Genomic DNA, 16819 nt, shown 5'->3' on the forward strand with positions numbered 1-16819 from the left:
CCGCCTGAGCCTGGGAGTCACCGCCGACCGGGGAGGGGAAGCTGAGCCTGGGAGGGTGGGGGGAGAGAGGAGGCGGGGGCGGGAGAAAGATCGGTCATACATACAGCGGCGGCGTTGACTGACTGAGGGGCGCCATCCTCCTCCTATTGATCTATCTCTGTGACTCTGTGACTGTGACTCCACCCAGCGTTAGCCACACAGTCACAGAGTGACAGATCGGGCAATTATATAGGAGATATATATTAATATAGAGGAAGTATATCCCACAATGTGCAAGAAGAGTAGTTATAATTCTTTAATACTTTTATGATGAAGATATAAAATAACATGGTATATAAAATAGCATGGTATTTGGAAACAATGGCAATACCATGCTATTTTATATCTGCATCAATTGAATAAAAGTATTGAAGAATTAACTCTACTCCACACATTTTGGGATATACTACCTCTATTTATGGGAAATGGCTTTGAGCTCTGTCTCTGAAGAATCACCCCAATAATGACTTTACTGATGTGAGTGCCAAACTATACCCAGATACAGTGCATCCAGAAAGTATTCACATCACTTCACTTTTTCCACATTTGGTTAGGTTACAGCCTTATTCCAAAATGGAACAAATTCATTTTCCCCCTCAAAATTCTACACACAATACACCATAATAAGGGCCGGTTCTATGCCTCTTTGCGCCCCGGGCGGGAAATAGGGGCATGGCTTCATACAGGGTGCGTGGTCAGTTACGCCCCCTGTACAGTAGTAGCGCCGCTGAAATGCTGTGCGGTGCGCGATGACGTAATCGCGCACCGCACAGTAAAGGTCCTCTCCACGAAGGGAAACTAGACGCTACGCGTCTAGTTCCCTTCACAGCGGGACACAGCGGGCAGCGGGGGGCACAGCAGTAGCGGATCTTGCCATGGTGCGGTGCCCTCCGGATGGCGCCCTCCGGAAGGCGGCGCCCCGGGCAAAAGTCCTTCGTGCCCGTGGCAAGATCCGCTACTGCCCATAATGACAACATGAAAACCGTTTTTTGTGATTTTTGCTAATTTATTAAAAATAAAAACTAAGAAATCACATCTACATAAGTATTCACAGCCTATGCCATGAAGCTCAAAATTTACCTCAGGTGCATCCTGTTTCCACTGATCATCCTTGAGATGTTCCTGCAGCTTAATTGGAGTCCACCTGTGGTAAATTCAGTTGTTTGGACATTATTTGGAAAGGCACACACCTGTCTATGGGGGTCATTCCGACCCGTTCGCTCGCTGCGTTTTCACGCAGCAGAGCGAACCAGTCCCTGCTGCGCATGCGCCGGCGCCTTTGTGCGCCTGCGCATGCGGGACGGCTGACGGCCATAGCAGGACAGCGATCGCCTCTGCCTGATTGACAGGCAGAGGCGATCGATGGGCGGGAGGGGGCGAAACGGCTGTGTTTGGATGCCGTTTCGTAGGCGTGGCCGGACCGAACAGGGGGTGGGCCGCAGCGGCTGCGTGACGTCATACGCAGCCGCTGCGGGCCAGGGAGCGAGGAGTAGCTCCCGGACACCACGCTAAAGCTGCGCTGGCCAGGAGTTACTCCTGAAGTGCAAAGGCATTGCCGCTGTACGATGCCTTTGCACTTCTGAGAGGGAGGCCGGACTGACATGTGGGGCGGACTAGCCCCATGCTGGGCGTCCCCCCGCATGTCAGAAAATTTTGCACGGCTACGATCAACTCGGAATGACCCCCTATATAAGGTCCACACTTGACAGTGCATGTCTGAGCACAAACCAAGCATGAAGTCAAAGGAATTATCTGTAGACCTCCGAGACAGGATTGTCTTGAGGCACAAATCTGGGGAATGGTACAGAAAAATAGCTGCTGATTTGAAGGTCCCAATGAGCACATTGGCCTCCTATCATCCATAAATGGAAGAAGTTCGGAACCACCAGGACTCTTCCTTGAGCTTGCCGGCCGTCTAAACTGAGCGATCGGGGGAGAAGGGCCCTAGTCAGGGAGGTGACCAAGAACCCGATGGTCACTCCGTCAGAGCTACAGCATGCCTTTGTGGAGAGAGGAGAACCTTCCAGAAGGACAACCATCTCTGCAGCAATCCACCAATCAGGCCTGTATTTTAGAGTGGCCAGGTGGAAGCCACTCCTTAGTAAAAAGCACATGGCAGCCTGCCAAAATGCACCGGAAGGACTCTCAGACCATAAGAAACAAAATTATCTGGTCTGATGAGACAAAGATTGAACTCTTTGGTGTGAATGCCAGGCGTCATGTTTGGAGGAAACCAGGCACTGCTCATCAGACAGGCCAATACCATACCTACAGTGAAGTATGGTGCTGGCAGCAACATGCTGTGGGGATGTTTTTCAGTGGCAAGAACTGGGAAACTAGTCAGGATAGAGGGAAAGATGAATGCAGCAATGTACAGAGACATCCTGGACGAAAACCTGCTCCAGAAAGAGCTCTTGACCTCAGACTGGGGCGACGGTTCATCTTTCAGCAAGGCAACGATCCTAAGCATACAGCCAAGATATCAAAAGAGTGGCTTCAGGACAACTCTGTGATTTCTCCTTGAGTGGCCCAGCCAGAGCCCAGACTTGAATCCGATTGAACATCTCTAGAGAGATTTGAAAATGGCTGTGCACTGACGCTTCCCATCCAACGTGATGGAGCTTGAGTGGTGCTGCAAAGAGGAATGGGCAAAACTGGCCAAAGATAGGTATGCCAAGCTTGTGGTATCATATTCAAAAAGACTTGAGGCTGTAATTGCTGCCAAAGGTGCATCAACAAAGTATTGAGCAAAGGCTATGAATACCTATGTACATGTGATTTCTTAGTATTTATTTTTAATAAATTAGCAAAAATCTAAAAAAAAAACTTTTTTCACAATGTTATTATGGGGTACTGTGTGTAGAATTGTATTACAGTTTGGAATAAGGCTAAGACATAACAAAATGTGGAAGAAGTGAAGTGCTGTGAATACTTTTCGGATGCACTATATATATATATATATATATATTACGTGTGGCCCGGCACTCTCAGCATAAATGGAGTTACTTCGTCTGTTGCCTTCCGTAATTAGGAGAGTATAGCAGCTCCCCACATGTAGCAGTCTTAAACGGCGGCACTCAGAACAAATGAGACGAGACACTGCAAGTTGTTGCCAACGTTTCAAAGCAGTTCGCTTTTTCGTCAGGGCATGCCCTGACGAAAAAGCGAACTGCTTTGAAACGTTGGCAACAACTTGCAGTGTCTCGTCTCATTTGTTCTGAGTGCCGCCGTTTAAGACTGCTATATATATATATATATATATATATATATAAATACACACACATATATGGTTAGAGAAACTTGGTGGCACTCACAGTCTTGTGAAGGAGCAAGACAAGAATTCACTCCATCTTGTAAATGCTTAACGTTTCAGTTTTTATTAAATATATGACTATAGGGGTAAGGGGTTTAGTTTATGTGTTTTTAAAGACATCCCAATTTTCGTTGCAGATAACCTTCCGCTCTGTGAGTTTGGTTACTTTTGCGGTCTTACAACGGAAATTCCACAGTCCTTTTATTTTCAGAGAAGAGGAACCCAGTCGCCAGGTGATGATAATTTCATGTATATAGCACATATTTCTGTTCATTTTAAATGCATATTGCCTTGAGGCAGCTGTAGGTTTCCCTATTTATTGAATGGCTTTTGGTTGTATTCTGACAAATCCATCCAAATCAGTTCCTGCTTTGCGATTTCCTTGAGTGCTACATAAAACTTCATGTTGTTCCTTGGATTACTGGTGGTAATTGTAACTATGGAATTTTTATTCATACCACAACCTATAAAAAAATAAACATAGTTAGAACATGCTTATTTTAAGCTATTTCACCAGACAGTAAATGCCTCTGACTTTAGTCTTACTATAAAAAACCTAATTACAAGCATAAAGAATGGAAGAGATATAAAAAAAAAAACATTATGCAAAAATGCACCAGGCAGCGAGTTATACAAAACAGTTTTCTGTTGACTCTTTGGGGCGGTTCCAACATTTTGCTGTTATAGGAATACAGAGTACGAGATCTATCAAGTAGCAGCCGCTGGAGAAGTGCTGGAAGAAGACAGTTCTGAGATGCAGGATAGCTCAGACCACAAGCAGAGGTGGTCATTCCGAGTTGTTCGCTCGTTGCCGATTTTCGCTTACTGCGCATGCGCAAGGTTCGCAGAGCGCATGCACTTAGTTATTTTACACAAAAGTTAGGTATTTTACTCACGGCATAACGAGGATTTTTCATCATTCTGGTGATCGTACTGTGATTGACAGGAAGTGGGTGTTTCTGGGCGGAAACTGGCCGTTTACTGGGCGTGTGTGAAAAAACGCTGGCGTTTCTGGGAAAAACGCGGGAGTGTCTGAAGAAACGGGGGAGTGTCTGGGAGAACGCTGGGAGTGTTTGTGATGTCAAACCAGGAACAAAACTGACTGAACTGATCGCAGTGGCAGAGTAAGTGTGGAGCTACTCAGAAACTGCTAAGAAATTTCTATTCGCAATTCTGCTAATCTTTCGTTCGCAATTCTGCTAAGCTAAGATACACTCCCAGAGAGCGGCGGCTTAGCGTGTGCACTGCTGCTAAAAGCAGCTAGCGAGCGAACAACTCGGAATGAGGGCCAGTGTCCCAACAGTTGCTCAGGTCCCTCTCCTATGGATGTCATTCACCCAATCTCCGTCATAGGCATAAGACTCCCATTGATTGGCTGGCCATCTATTACATTGGCGGGTTTGCAAGATAAGAATTCCTTAGCAGTAGGAGCACCTCAGCAGCTGTACAATTCTTTATGTAACCGGAAAGAGAGCAAAAATATATGCAGTTTAACACATCCCCCATCTTTCTTTTTTGAAAGGCCACGTAAACATAAATTAATTTTGCAACAAATTTCATTTTAATTTACAGCTATGATTCACATATTTTTTAATAGGCTACTAGTAGTACAATCTATAAATAAAGAATACTGTAGGCATTTCTGATAATTGATAATGTAATTATTCAATGTGCAATATATTAATGTTCTTCATAACAAATATTATTATTATTATTATTATTATTATTATTATTACTACTACGTTATTTATATAGAATGCTCATTTTCCGCAGCACTTTACAGAGAATATGGGTCTGTTCACTCCCTGCCCCAGTGGAGCTTGTAGTCTATATTCCCTATTAGGGTTAATGTTTTGTCAGGAGAAAATGAACCTACCAGTATATTTTTGGATTGTGAGAGGAAACCGCAGTATCCAGAAGACATCCATGCAATCATAGTGAAAATATGCAAACACCACGCAGCAGATTTACATATTGCCATGTAGATTAGTTTAATAAGGAAAATGGAACAATATTATCATCATACATATACTGTAGATTACAAAATTACAGATTATAATTTGAAAAAAGTGTGCAGCTTTACTATCCTGCACAATGTACAGTACAGTATCTGTGTGATGCTCTGTTAATCAACTTCTGAACTACTGTTGCACACATTTTATGTTGTATAATACTGCCACCTGCTGGCTGGAATCTATAAATGCACTGAGTGTCTCTTTTTGGGGCCTATTTATCATTATTCGCAATATTCATTGCGATCTGGGTGCAATGTTAGCGCCCAAGATCACATTGCAATATGCAATTGTATCAGCGGGAAGTATTATGGAGCACCCACGGGGCCAGAGTCAGTCCCTGCAATGAGCTCTGAGTGGCAGCGGAACTACTGCGCATGTGCACTCCCGCTGACCACACATGCGCAGCGGCCATTTCCGGGGAGGGTTCCTCTGCTGCGGAGGGCTTGCGATATGTAGCTCATAGGCTACAGTGGGCTACCACTATCTTCAGGGTGTCAATCTCAGAAAAATCTTGCAGCATTGCATCCCCCATAGAAACCTATGGAGGCTGCGGCTGGCGGTGGCAATGGCCGTATAGAGATACCTGATGCGGTCCCTCCTACATACATCCGAGGGATAATAAATATTTACAGTTAACCCCCTGGAAACTGGTGTTTTCGGAGATATAGCTGCAAAGATTGTTTGAAAAATGGGCCCCTTTGTGTTTCTGTGACCCAACCCCATTATCAAAGCACTTTGCAGCATTGGTGCTTGGCAGGGGCATAGCCAGAACTTTGTGGGCCCCATAGCAACATTTTGAAGGGGCCCCCATCCCAATGCTTCTAGAGAGACACTTCTCTGCAGCAGTTGTTAATTTTATGCCCTATAATAGTGCCCTAGTTCATTTTCTGAACCATAGTAGAGCCTTAATTAATGATGTGCCCCATAGTAGTGCCCTAGTTTCTTTTATGAATCACAGTAGTGCTTAAGTTCACCCTATGTCACATTTTAGAGCTACCAGTACACATTATGCCACACAGTACCCCCAATTCACATTATGATATATAGTGCTCCCCGTTCATATTGTGCCTCATTACAGTGCCCTGGTTCATATTATATAACATTTAAATGCCCTCCAGTTCATTTTATACCAGATTACAATGAGCAGGTCCAGGGGCATACCGAGATATATTGTCGGCCCCAAGGAAAAAGTTTGAAAGGGCCCCTACATACCACCCAATGGTGAAAAGTGTATATTACACATGTAACTGTGACGGGGAAGGTGGGCCCCTCTCAGCTACAGCTGCACTCCCTGCACCTACGGTAGGTACGCCCTTGGTGTTTGGAATGTAAAGTGGTCATTTACAAGTGTAAAGATCAGCCTGTTCTCTCCCTAATAAAAAGCACTATGCCAGGTTTGCCCCTCTTGTTTGCAAAGTCATCACTTTTTGTCATTTTGCATATATGTTCTAAGAATAACGGCCGTAGCCTGCACTGATGTATGCAGACTCAATTCTCTATGATTTCAGGTGCCCACAGTATTTTCAAGCATTGATTTCTTCCATGTTTTTTTATCAGATCACATTTGAAATTACTAAGCAGGAGGAATGGGAGGTTCCATTGTGGATAATAGTCATCAGTACATTAGGTGGGCTGCTGCTGCTGGCTCTCCTGGTTCTGGCTCTCTGGAAGGTGAGAAAACATAGACAATCTATGAATTGCATCATATGTGCTTTATGTGTACTTATCATTCAAGCAGAGGTTGGTGTATCAAGCAGTGAGAACAGTGTGGACAGAACTGGATCAGTGAAGTTGCCCATAGCAACCAATTAGTTTCGAGCTAGCATTTATCAAGTACATTCTATAAAATGATAAGTAGAAGCTGATTGGTTTGCTATGGGCAACTTCTCCACTAGTCCATTTCTAAACTATTTCCCATGCCTGATACATCTGTGTTACATGTCATCCCTGTCTGTGGTAACATCTCCCCTAGCCAGGGGTGGATTAAAAGTGGAGAGGGCCAGTGTGCAGGCTCCTTGAGGGCCCCCTCCTTTCTGGCAGAGACGTCAGGCATGTAGGCTCTGGCATGTGCGAGTCTCCAGGAATATGCCGCCTGCGTCTTGTACCCGGGGACATTTTCCTGGTGATTTACATCTGCAGTGCCAACTACCATAGGACTCAGGAGGGGTGAGTATAATTATATGGGTACAGGGTTGTGCAGTGTGGGATCCCCTGGACCCAGGATCCTATGTGCACAGCACACTCTGCACCCATTATAGATATACCAATGACCCTATCTGTATAAGCTCTGAAGCAACATGCATTAGCAAACACCCCTATCTAATGGTGGAGGGAAATCTATTTAAGCTGTTTCTATGGGTTGCGTCCGAAATCCTGTCCCATTTCTATAGCTCTTACTGTGCTGACTGGAATGGCTTATTCTGCACTAATAAGGCCTTAGAACAAACAGAGGTTTCTGTAGGTGAATGTACAGTGTCATTCTCTCACATTTCTCAGGTTCTCAACCCTCAAATTTTACAACAGGTCATGTTTAGAGGATTTCTGTCATTGGAAGCAGGTGGTATAATTACTAACCCAGCAAAATAGAGTAACTTACCTGCAAATGATTAAAGAAGTCCACAAAACATAACCTGTTGGTGAGACTTCAGTTGAGAGCACCTGATGTAGTCTGGCTCACAGAGGTCCCATGTAACAGAAAGTATCTTTCTGGATTGGATTTGGATGTGAATGGCCAGATAGGCTTGGGCCAAGTTCATACTTGCCTACCTGACCCTCTCCATGAGGGAGAAAATGCTCTGTTCCTGGACTTTCCTGGTAATGTATGATTGCCATCACCTGTGGTGAGCTAGTTAATTGATAAGAAAGGTGTTTCACCACAGGTGATGACAATCATACATTACCAGGAAAGTCCAGGAACAGAGCATTTTCTCCCTCATGGAGAGGGTCAGGTAGGCAAGTATGGCCAAGTGTAGTGTAATTGCTGGGGGAGGGGGAAAGTAAGACAATCTCAATAATTTACATTTTTAGCTGCTAACTTAAAAATACATTTATAATGGTGCACGCATACCTCTCAATATCTAATCAGGCCAGATGTATCCCTAACAAACCATGCCCCTTCCCTCTCAGGCCATACCCCAACCAACACAAACTCAGACCAATCACAACCGCTTTCCAGTTACCCACTTCCACATTCTCATACCCTCCACCATGGCAGTTTCCACCAAGTACAAAATACTCTGCTTCTGAACTTCCCCCATAACTTTTGATTGCAGACACCTGTATTAAAAACACAATTGTAATCAATTAATTAGTTTAACATTGCAGTGATTGCAATAAAAAAAATATTGAAATAATTTTTGGAGAAGCTACGTTATGGCAATATTTTGCTGCAGTAGCTTCCAGTGGCTGCTCCAGAGGTGGGGCTGCAGCATAGTCCAATATTCACATAGGGGAACTACACCTACTGCCAATGAGTTTCAGCCGGTGATGTTAGGTGGCAGTTGGTGTGCCTTAACGATTTGAAATTTGGATTGTGCTACAGCCCCACCTCTGGAGTTACCGCTGACAGCTACTCCCTCAGTCCTGCTTCATTCAGGGTCTGTGAATTGGAACTAAAGTGAGGAAGGCATGTCTATGTGCAACGTGGGTTGGAGAGGATGGGGCATGGAGCTTTGCTGGAATGGACGGTCAGTAGGGTGAAGCAACAAAAGAAACTTTGAAATCTAGAACAGGTTTCAACTGGTGGTAACCAGAAATCCTTGAAATATACATAAGGATGCACTGACAGCAACCAGGTTCTGCCATAGCTCTAGTATCAATTACAAAATTAAAGAAAATTTCTGATTAGTTGCTTTGTGGTACAGAAAATGTTGATGGCAGAAACATTTTTAATTAAGTTTATTCTTATGTTTATATTACTTAATCTATATCCCCTACAGGTTTTCTCCCAGCATCTTAGTATAAAAGCTTTCCACCCACTAGATTGAGACTGTAAGGGTTGGTTCCGAAAGTGTAAATGGTATTTTGTGATCTCAGGTGCTGGTTTTAGCACTGGTTCACTCTTCTTACGTGGAAGCACATGGATTTCCAGGCCAAAGTGGCAACAGCTGTAGGTGTGTGGAATATGTGATATCTGATGTCAGCTGCTGGGCAGCCTGGGGCATTCTGTTGAATGTGGGGCTAGGTGCACTAAAATTAGAATGATTTCTTTTCCTGAAGTTACATTTTTTTTTAAAGGAGTCATGGGTTAAAGACGATACATTTTGGGGAGGTATTTCCATACGTGCCACAGTCCCAACTCAAAAAAATTAATGAAAGAGGCAGTGCCCCTAAAAACCATAACCAGTTCCACTGTGGGCTTGACCCCATTATTTTACAGACATACCACTCCTTTCAGCGAAAGGTCTTTTCTTTTACACTTCCATTGAGGTGCTGGGAAAATAATTTCCAGGCACCAGTCCTGATAACATAAAGGAGGCTAAACCGAGGAGTATTATAGGTGAAAGACTGAGATGAGTAAAGGAGTACCACTCTCCACCTTGTTATCCATTCAGTTTGGTGATGATACGTGCACGGATTGTGCTATAGGCCTTAAATGACCCTTCAGCTGGCCATAGTCTACTAAAAGTGAAGCCGATCAACCAACATGGAGTACGGGAGAAGCAATAGGACTGTCACCGGAATGTATGGTGCAATCTACATTCACAGCATGAAGTTGGCTGAACGGTGGTCAGATGGATAGTGCCAACCCAAATGAGCCAGACTGTTTTCCAGCCATTTTAAGGCTGTGAACCATAACCTTTCAAACCAATCATTTGGTTGGATGGTTTGTACGATTATCATGCGATGTATGGCCAGCTTCAGTGTGTTCTTTCATTATCATGTCTAGAGTAAGCAATGCAAAACAAAGGCTGATAATGGAGAAGATAAGATTTTCTCTAACGTCCTAGTGGATGCTGGGACTCCGTCAGGACCATGGGGAATAGCGGGCTCCGCAGGAGACAGGGCACATCTAAATAAAGCTTTTAGGATCACATGGTGCGTACTGGCTCCTCCCCCTATGACCCTCCTCCAAGCCTCAGTTAGGTTTTTGTGCCCGTCCGAGAAGGGTGCAATCTAGGTGGCTCTCCTAAAGAGCTGCTTAGAAAAAGTTTTTTTAGGTTTAAATCTCAGTGAATCCTGCTGGCAACAGGATCACTGCATCGAGGGACTTAGGGGAGAGATTTCCAACTCACCTGCGTGCAGGATGGATTGGAGTCTTAGGCTACTGGACACTTAGCTCCAGAGGGAGTCGGAACACAGGTCCTCCTGGGGTTCGTCCCGGAGCCGCGCCGCCGATCCCCCTTACAGACGCTGAAGACGGAGGTCCGGAAAGCAGGCGGCAGAAGACTCCTCAGTCTTCATGAAGGTAGCGCACAGCACTGCAGCTGTGCGCCATTGTTGCTACACGTCTCACTGATTCAGTCACGGAGGGTGCAGGGCGCTGCTGGGGGCGCCCTGGGCAGCAATATTAAATACCTTTAGTGGCAAAATAAATACATCACATATAGCCATTAAGGCTATATGTATGTATTTAACCCAGGCCAGTTTTCTTAAAACCCGGGAGAAAAGCCCGCCGAAAAAGGGGTGGAGCTTATTCTCCTCAGCACTCAGCGCCATTTTCCTGCTCAGCTCCGCTGGTGAGGAAGGCTCCCAGGACTCTCCCCTGCACTGCACTACAGAAACAGGGTAACAAAGAGAAGGGGGGCATAATTTGGCGATATTGATATATTAAAAGCGCTTATATCAAAAACAACACCTTCTAGGGTTGTTTATATACATTTATAGCGTTTTTGGTGTGTGCTGGCAAACTCTCCCTCTGTCTCCCCAAAGGGCTAAGAGGGTCCTGTCTTCGATTAGAGCATTCCCTGTGTGGCTGCTGTGTGTCGGTACGTGTGTGTCGACATGTATGAGGACGATGTTGGTGTGGAGGCAGAGCAATTGCCGGTAATGGTGATGTCACCCCCTAGGGAGTCGACACCGGAATGGATGGCTTTAGTTATGGAATTACGTGATAATGTTAGCACATTACAAAAGTCAGTTGACGAAATGAGACGGCCGGAAAACCAGTTAGTACCGGCTCAGGCGTCTCAGACACCGTCAGGGGCTGTAAAACGTCCCTTACCTCAGTCAGTCGACACGGGTACCGACACAGATGAATCTAGTGTCGACGGTGAAGAAACAAACGTATTTTCCAATAGGGCCACACGTTATATGATCACGGCAATGAAGGAGGCTTTGCAGATCTCTGATACTGCTGGTACCTCAAAAAGGGGTATTATGTGGGGGGTGAAAAAACTACCTGTAGCTTTTCCAGAATCAGAGGAATTGAATGACGTGTGTGACGAAGCGTGGGTTAACCCAGATAGAAAACTGCTAATTTCCAAGAAGTTATTGGCATTATACCCTTTCCCACCAGAGGTTAGGGCGTGCTGGGAAACACCCCCTAGGGTGGATAAGGCGCTCACACGTTTATCAAAGCAAGTGGCGTTGCCGTCTCCTGATACGGCCGCCCTCAAGGATCCAGCAGATAGGAGGCTGGAAACTACACTGAAGAGTATATACACACATACTGGTGTTATACTGCGACCGGCAATAGCCTCAGCCTGGATGTGCAGTGCTGGGGTAGTGTGGTTGGATTCTCTGACTGAAAATATTGATACCCTGGATAGGGACAGTATTTTATTGACTCTAGAGCAATTAAAGGATGCTTTTCTTTATATGCGAGATGCTCAGAGGGATATTTGTACTCTAGCATCAAGAGTAAGCGCGATGTCCATATCTGCCAGAAGAAGTTTATGGACGCGACAGTGGTCAGGTGATGCGGATTCCAAAAGGCATATGGAAGTATTGCCATATAAAGGAGAGGAATTATTTGGGGTCGGTCTTTCGGACCTGGTGGCCACGGCAACTGCCGGCAAATCCACTTTTTTACCTCAGACCCCCTCCCAACAGAAAAAGACACCGTCTTTTCAGCCGCAGTCCTTTCGCTCTTATAGAAACAAGCGACCAAAAGGACAGTCTTATCTGCCGCGAGGCAGAGGAAAAGGTAAGAGAGGGCAGCAAGCAGCCCCTGCCCAGGACCAGAAGCCCGCCCCGGGTTCTACAAAGCCATCAGCATGACGCTGGGGCTTTACAAGCGGACTCAGGAGCGGTGGGGGGTCGACTCAAGATTTTCAGCAATCAGTGGGCTCGCTCACAAGTGGACCCGTGGATCCTGCAGATAATATCTCAGGGTTACATGTTGGAGTTCGAAAGGTCTCCCCCTCGCCGGTTCCTAAAGTCTGCTTTACCAACGTCTCCCTCAGAAAGGACGTCGGTTTTGGAAGCCATTCACAAGCTGTATTCTCAGCAGGTGATAGTCAAGGTACCCCTCCTACAACAGGGAAAGGGGTATTATTCCACACTATTGTGTGGTACCGAAGCCGGACGGTTCGGTAAGACCTATTCTAAACCTGAAATCCTTGAACCTGTACATACAGAAATTCAAGTTCAAGATGGAGTCACTCAGAGCAGTGATAGCGAATCTGGAAGAAGGGGACTTCATGGTGTCCCTGGACATAAAAGATGCTTATCTGCATGTCCCAATTTACCCCTCACATCAAGGGTATCTCAGGTTCATGATACAAGACTGTCATTATCAGTTTCAAACGCTGCCGTTTGGTTTGTCCACGGCCCCTCGGGTCTTTACCAAGGTAATGACCGAAATGATGGTTCTTCTACGAAGAAAAGGCGTATTAATTATCCCTTACTTGGACGATCTCCTGATAAGGGCAAAGTCCAGAGAACAGCTGGAAGTCGGTGTAGCACTAACCCAGGTAGTGCTTCAGCAACACGGGTGGATTCTGAATCTTCCAAAATCTCAATTGACCCCGACAACTCGTCTGCTGTTCCTGGGAATAATTCTGGACACGGTTCAGAAAAAGGTGTTTCTCCCGGAGGAGAAAGCAAGGGAGTTATCCGAACTTGTCAGGAACCTCCTAAAACCAGGAACTGTGTCAGTACATCAATGCACAAGAGTCCTGGGAAAGATGGTGGCTTCTTACGAAGCGATTCCATTCGGCAGATTCCATGCACGCATTTCAGTGGGATCTGCTGGACAAATGGTCCGGATCGCATCTGCACATGCATCAGCGGATAACACTGTCACCAAGGACAAGGTTGTCTCTCCTGTGGTGGTTGCAGAGTGCCCATCTGTTAGAGGGCCGCAGATTCGGCATACAGGACTGGGTCCTGGTGACTACGGATGCCAGCCTACGAGGCTGGGGAGCAGTCACACAGGGAAGAAACTTCCAGGGCGTGTGGTCAAACCTGGAGACGTCCCTTCACATAAATATACTGGAGCTAAGAGCGATCTACAATGCTCTAAGCCTGGCAAAATCGCTGCTTCAGGGTCAGCCGGTGTTGATCCAGTTGGACAACATCACGGCAGTCGCCCACGTAAACCGACAAGGCGGCACGAGAAGCAGAAGAGCAATGACAGAAGCTGCAAGGATTCTGCGCTGGGCGGAGAATCATGTCATAGCACTGTCAGCAGTGTTCATCCCGGGAGTGGACAACTGGGAAGCAGACTTCCTCAGCAGACACGACCTTCACCCGGGAGAGTGGGGACTTCATCCAGAAGTCTTCCACATGATTGTGAACCGTTGGGAAAAACCAAAGGTGGACATGATGGCGTCTCGCCTCAACAAAAAATTGGACAGATATTGCGCGAGGTCAAGAGACCCTCAGGCAATAGCTGTGGACGCTCTGGTAACACCGTGGGTGTACCAGTCAGTGTATGTGTTCCCTCCTCTGCCTCTCATACCAAAGGTACTGAGAATTATACGGAAAAGAGGAGTAAGAACAATACTGGTGGCTCCGGACTGGCCAAGAAGAACTTGGTATCCGGAACTTCAAGAGATGCTCACGGAGGATCCGTGGCCTCTACCTCTAAGAAGGGATCTGCTTCAGCAGGGACCTTGTATGTTCCAAGACTTACCGCGTCTGCGTTTGACGGCATGGCGGTTGAACGCCGGATTCTAAAAGAAAAGGGCATTCCAGAGGAAGTTATTCCTACCTTGATTAAGGCTAGAAAGGAAGTGACTGTACAACATTATCACCGCATTTGGCGGAAATATGTTGCGTGGTGTGAGGCCAAGAAGGCTCCAACGGAAGAATTTCAATTGGGTCGATTCTTACATTTCCTGCAAGCAGGATTGTCTATGGGCCTAAAATTGGGGTCCATTAAAGTTCAAATTTCGGCCTTATCAATCTTCTTCCAGAAGGAATTGGCATCAGTGCCTGAAGTACAAACTTTTGTCAAAGGTGTACTACATATACAACCCCCAATAGTGCCTCCAGTGGCACCGTGGGATTTGAACGTAGTTTTGAATTTTCTCAAATCTCATTGGTTTGAGCCTCTAAAATCGGTAGATTTAAAATACCTTACATGGAAGGTAACCATGCTATTGGCCCTGGCTTCAGCCAGGAGAGTTTCAGAGTTGGCGGCTTTATCATACAAAAGCCCATATCTGATTTTCCATTCGGACAGGGCAGAACTGCGGACACGTCCTCATTTTCTCCCTAAGGTGGTTTCGGCTTTTCACTTGAACCAGCCTATTGTGGTGCCTGCGGCTACTAGCGACTTGGAGGACTCCAAGTTACTGGACGTTGTCAGAGCATTAAAAATATATATTTCAAGGACAGCTGGAGTCAGAAAATCTGACTCGTTGTTTATATTGTATGCACCCAACAAGATGGGTGCTCCTGCGTCTAAACAGACGATTGCACGTTGGATCTGTAGCACAATCCAACTTGCACATTCTGTGGCAGGCCTGCCACAGCCTAAATCTGTAAAGGCCCACTCCACAAGGAAAGTGGGCTCATCTTGGGCGGCTGCCCGAGGGGTCTCTGCATTACAACTTTGCCGAGCAGCTACGTGGTCAGGGGAGAACACGTTTGTAAAATTTTACAAATTTGATACTCTGGCTAAGGAGGACCTGGAGTTCTCTCATTCGGTGCTGCAGAGTCATCCGCACTCTCCCGCCCGTTTGGGAGCTTTGGTATAATCCCCATGGTCCTGACGGAGTCCCAGCATCCACTAGGACGTTAGAGAAAATAAGAATTTACTTACCGATAATTCTATTTCTCATAGTCCGTAGTGGATGCTGGGCGCCCATCCCAAGTGCGGATTGTCTGCAATACTTGTACATAGTTATTGTTACAAAGATCGGGTTATTACTATTGTTGTGAGCCATCTTTTCAGAGGCTACTTCGTTTTTTGTTATCATACTGTTAACTGGGTTCAGATCACAAGTTGTACGGTGTGATTGGTGTGGCTGGTATGAGTCTTACCCGGGATTCAAGATCCTTCCTTATTGTGTACGCTCGTCCGGGCACAGTACCTAACTGAGGCTTGGAGGAGGGTCATAGGGGGAGGAGCCAGTACGCACCATGTGATCCTAAAAGCTTTATTTAGATGTGCCCTGTCTCCTGCGGAGCCCGCTATTCCCCATGGTCCTGACGGAGTCCCAGCATCCACTACGGACTATGAGAAATAGAATTATCGGTAAGTAAATTCTTATTTTAAACCTACCGGTAAATCTGTTTCTCCTAGTCCGTAGAGGATGCTGGGGACTCCGTAAGGACCATGGGGTATAGACGGGCTCCGCAGGAGATAGGGCACCTAAAAAGAACTTTTACTATGGGTGTGCACTGGCTCCTCCCTCTATGCCCCTCCTCCAGACTTCAGTTAGAGAACTGTGCCCAGAGGAGATGGACAATACAAAGGCAGGATTTAGCAATCCAAGGGCAAGATTCATACCAGACCACACCAATCATACCATGTAACCTGGAACATACATAACCAGTTAACAGTATGAACAAACAACAGTAACGGTCCAAGACCTATTCCAACTGTAACATAACCCTTATGTAAGCAACAACTATATACAAGTCTTGCAGAGTTTCCGCACTGGGACGGGCGCCCAGCATCCTCTACAGACTAGGAGAAATAGATTTACCGGTAGGTTTAAAATCTTATTTTCTCTTACGTCCTAGAGGATGCTGGGGACTCCGTAAGGACCATGGGGTTTATACCAAAGCATCCAATCGGGCGGAAGAGTGCGTATGACTCTGCAGCACCGACTGAGCAAACGCTAGGTCCTCATCAGCCAGGGTATCAAACTTGTAGAATTTAGCAAAAGTGTTTGACCCCGACCAAGTCGCCGCTCGGCAAAGTTGTAATGCCGAGACGCCTTGGGCAGCCGCCCAAGAAGAGCCCACCTTCCTAGTGGAATGGGCCTTAACCGACTTTGGTACCGGCAATCCAGCCGTAGAATGAGCCTGCTGAATCGTATTACAGATCCAGCGAGCAATAGTCTGCTTCGAAGCAGGTGCGCCAATCTTATTGACAGCATACAGGACAAACAGA

General features: G+C 46.0%; 1 protein-coding gene across 1 annotated transcript in view; it reads left to right on the forward strand.

The window, feature by feature from the left end:
* Positions 1-16819, forward strand: part of ITGA11 (integrin subunit alpha 11) — a 201955-nt gene that overhangs the window by 178419 nt on the left and 6717 nt on the right. Inside the window, exons 28-29 of the mRNA XM_063925538.1 lie at positions 3490-3585; positions 6925-7038. Coding sequence (XP_063781608.1) covers positions 3490-3585; positions 6925-7038 — 210 coding nt within the window. The remainder of the gene's footprint in view (positions 1-3489; positions 3586-6924; positions 7039-16819) is intronic.

This window comes from Pseudophryne corroboree, chromosome 6 (assembly GCF_028390025.1).
Source record: "Pseudophryne corroboree isolate aPseCor3 chromosome 6, aPseCor3.hap2, whole genome shotgun sequence".
Taxonomy (NCBI): Eukaryota; Metazoa; Chordata; class Amphibia; order Anura; family Myobatrachidae; genus Pseudophryne; species Pseudophryne corroboree.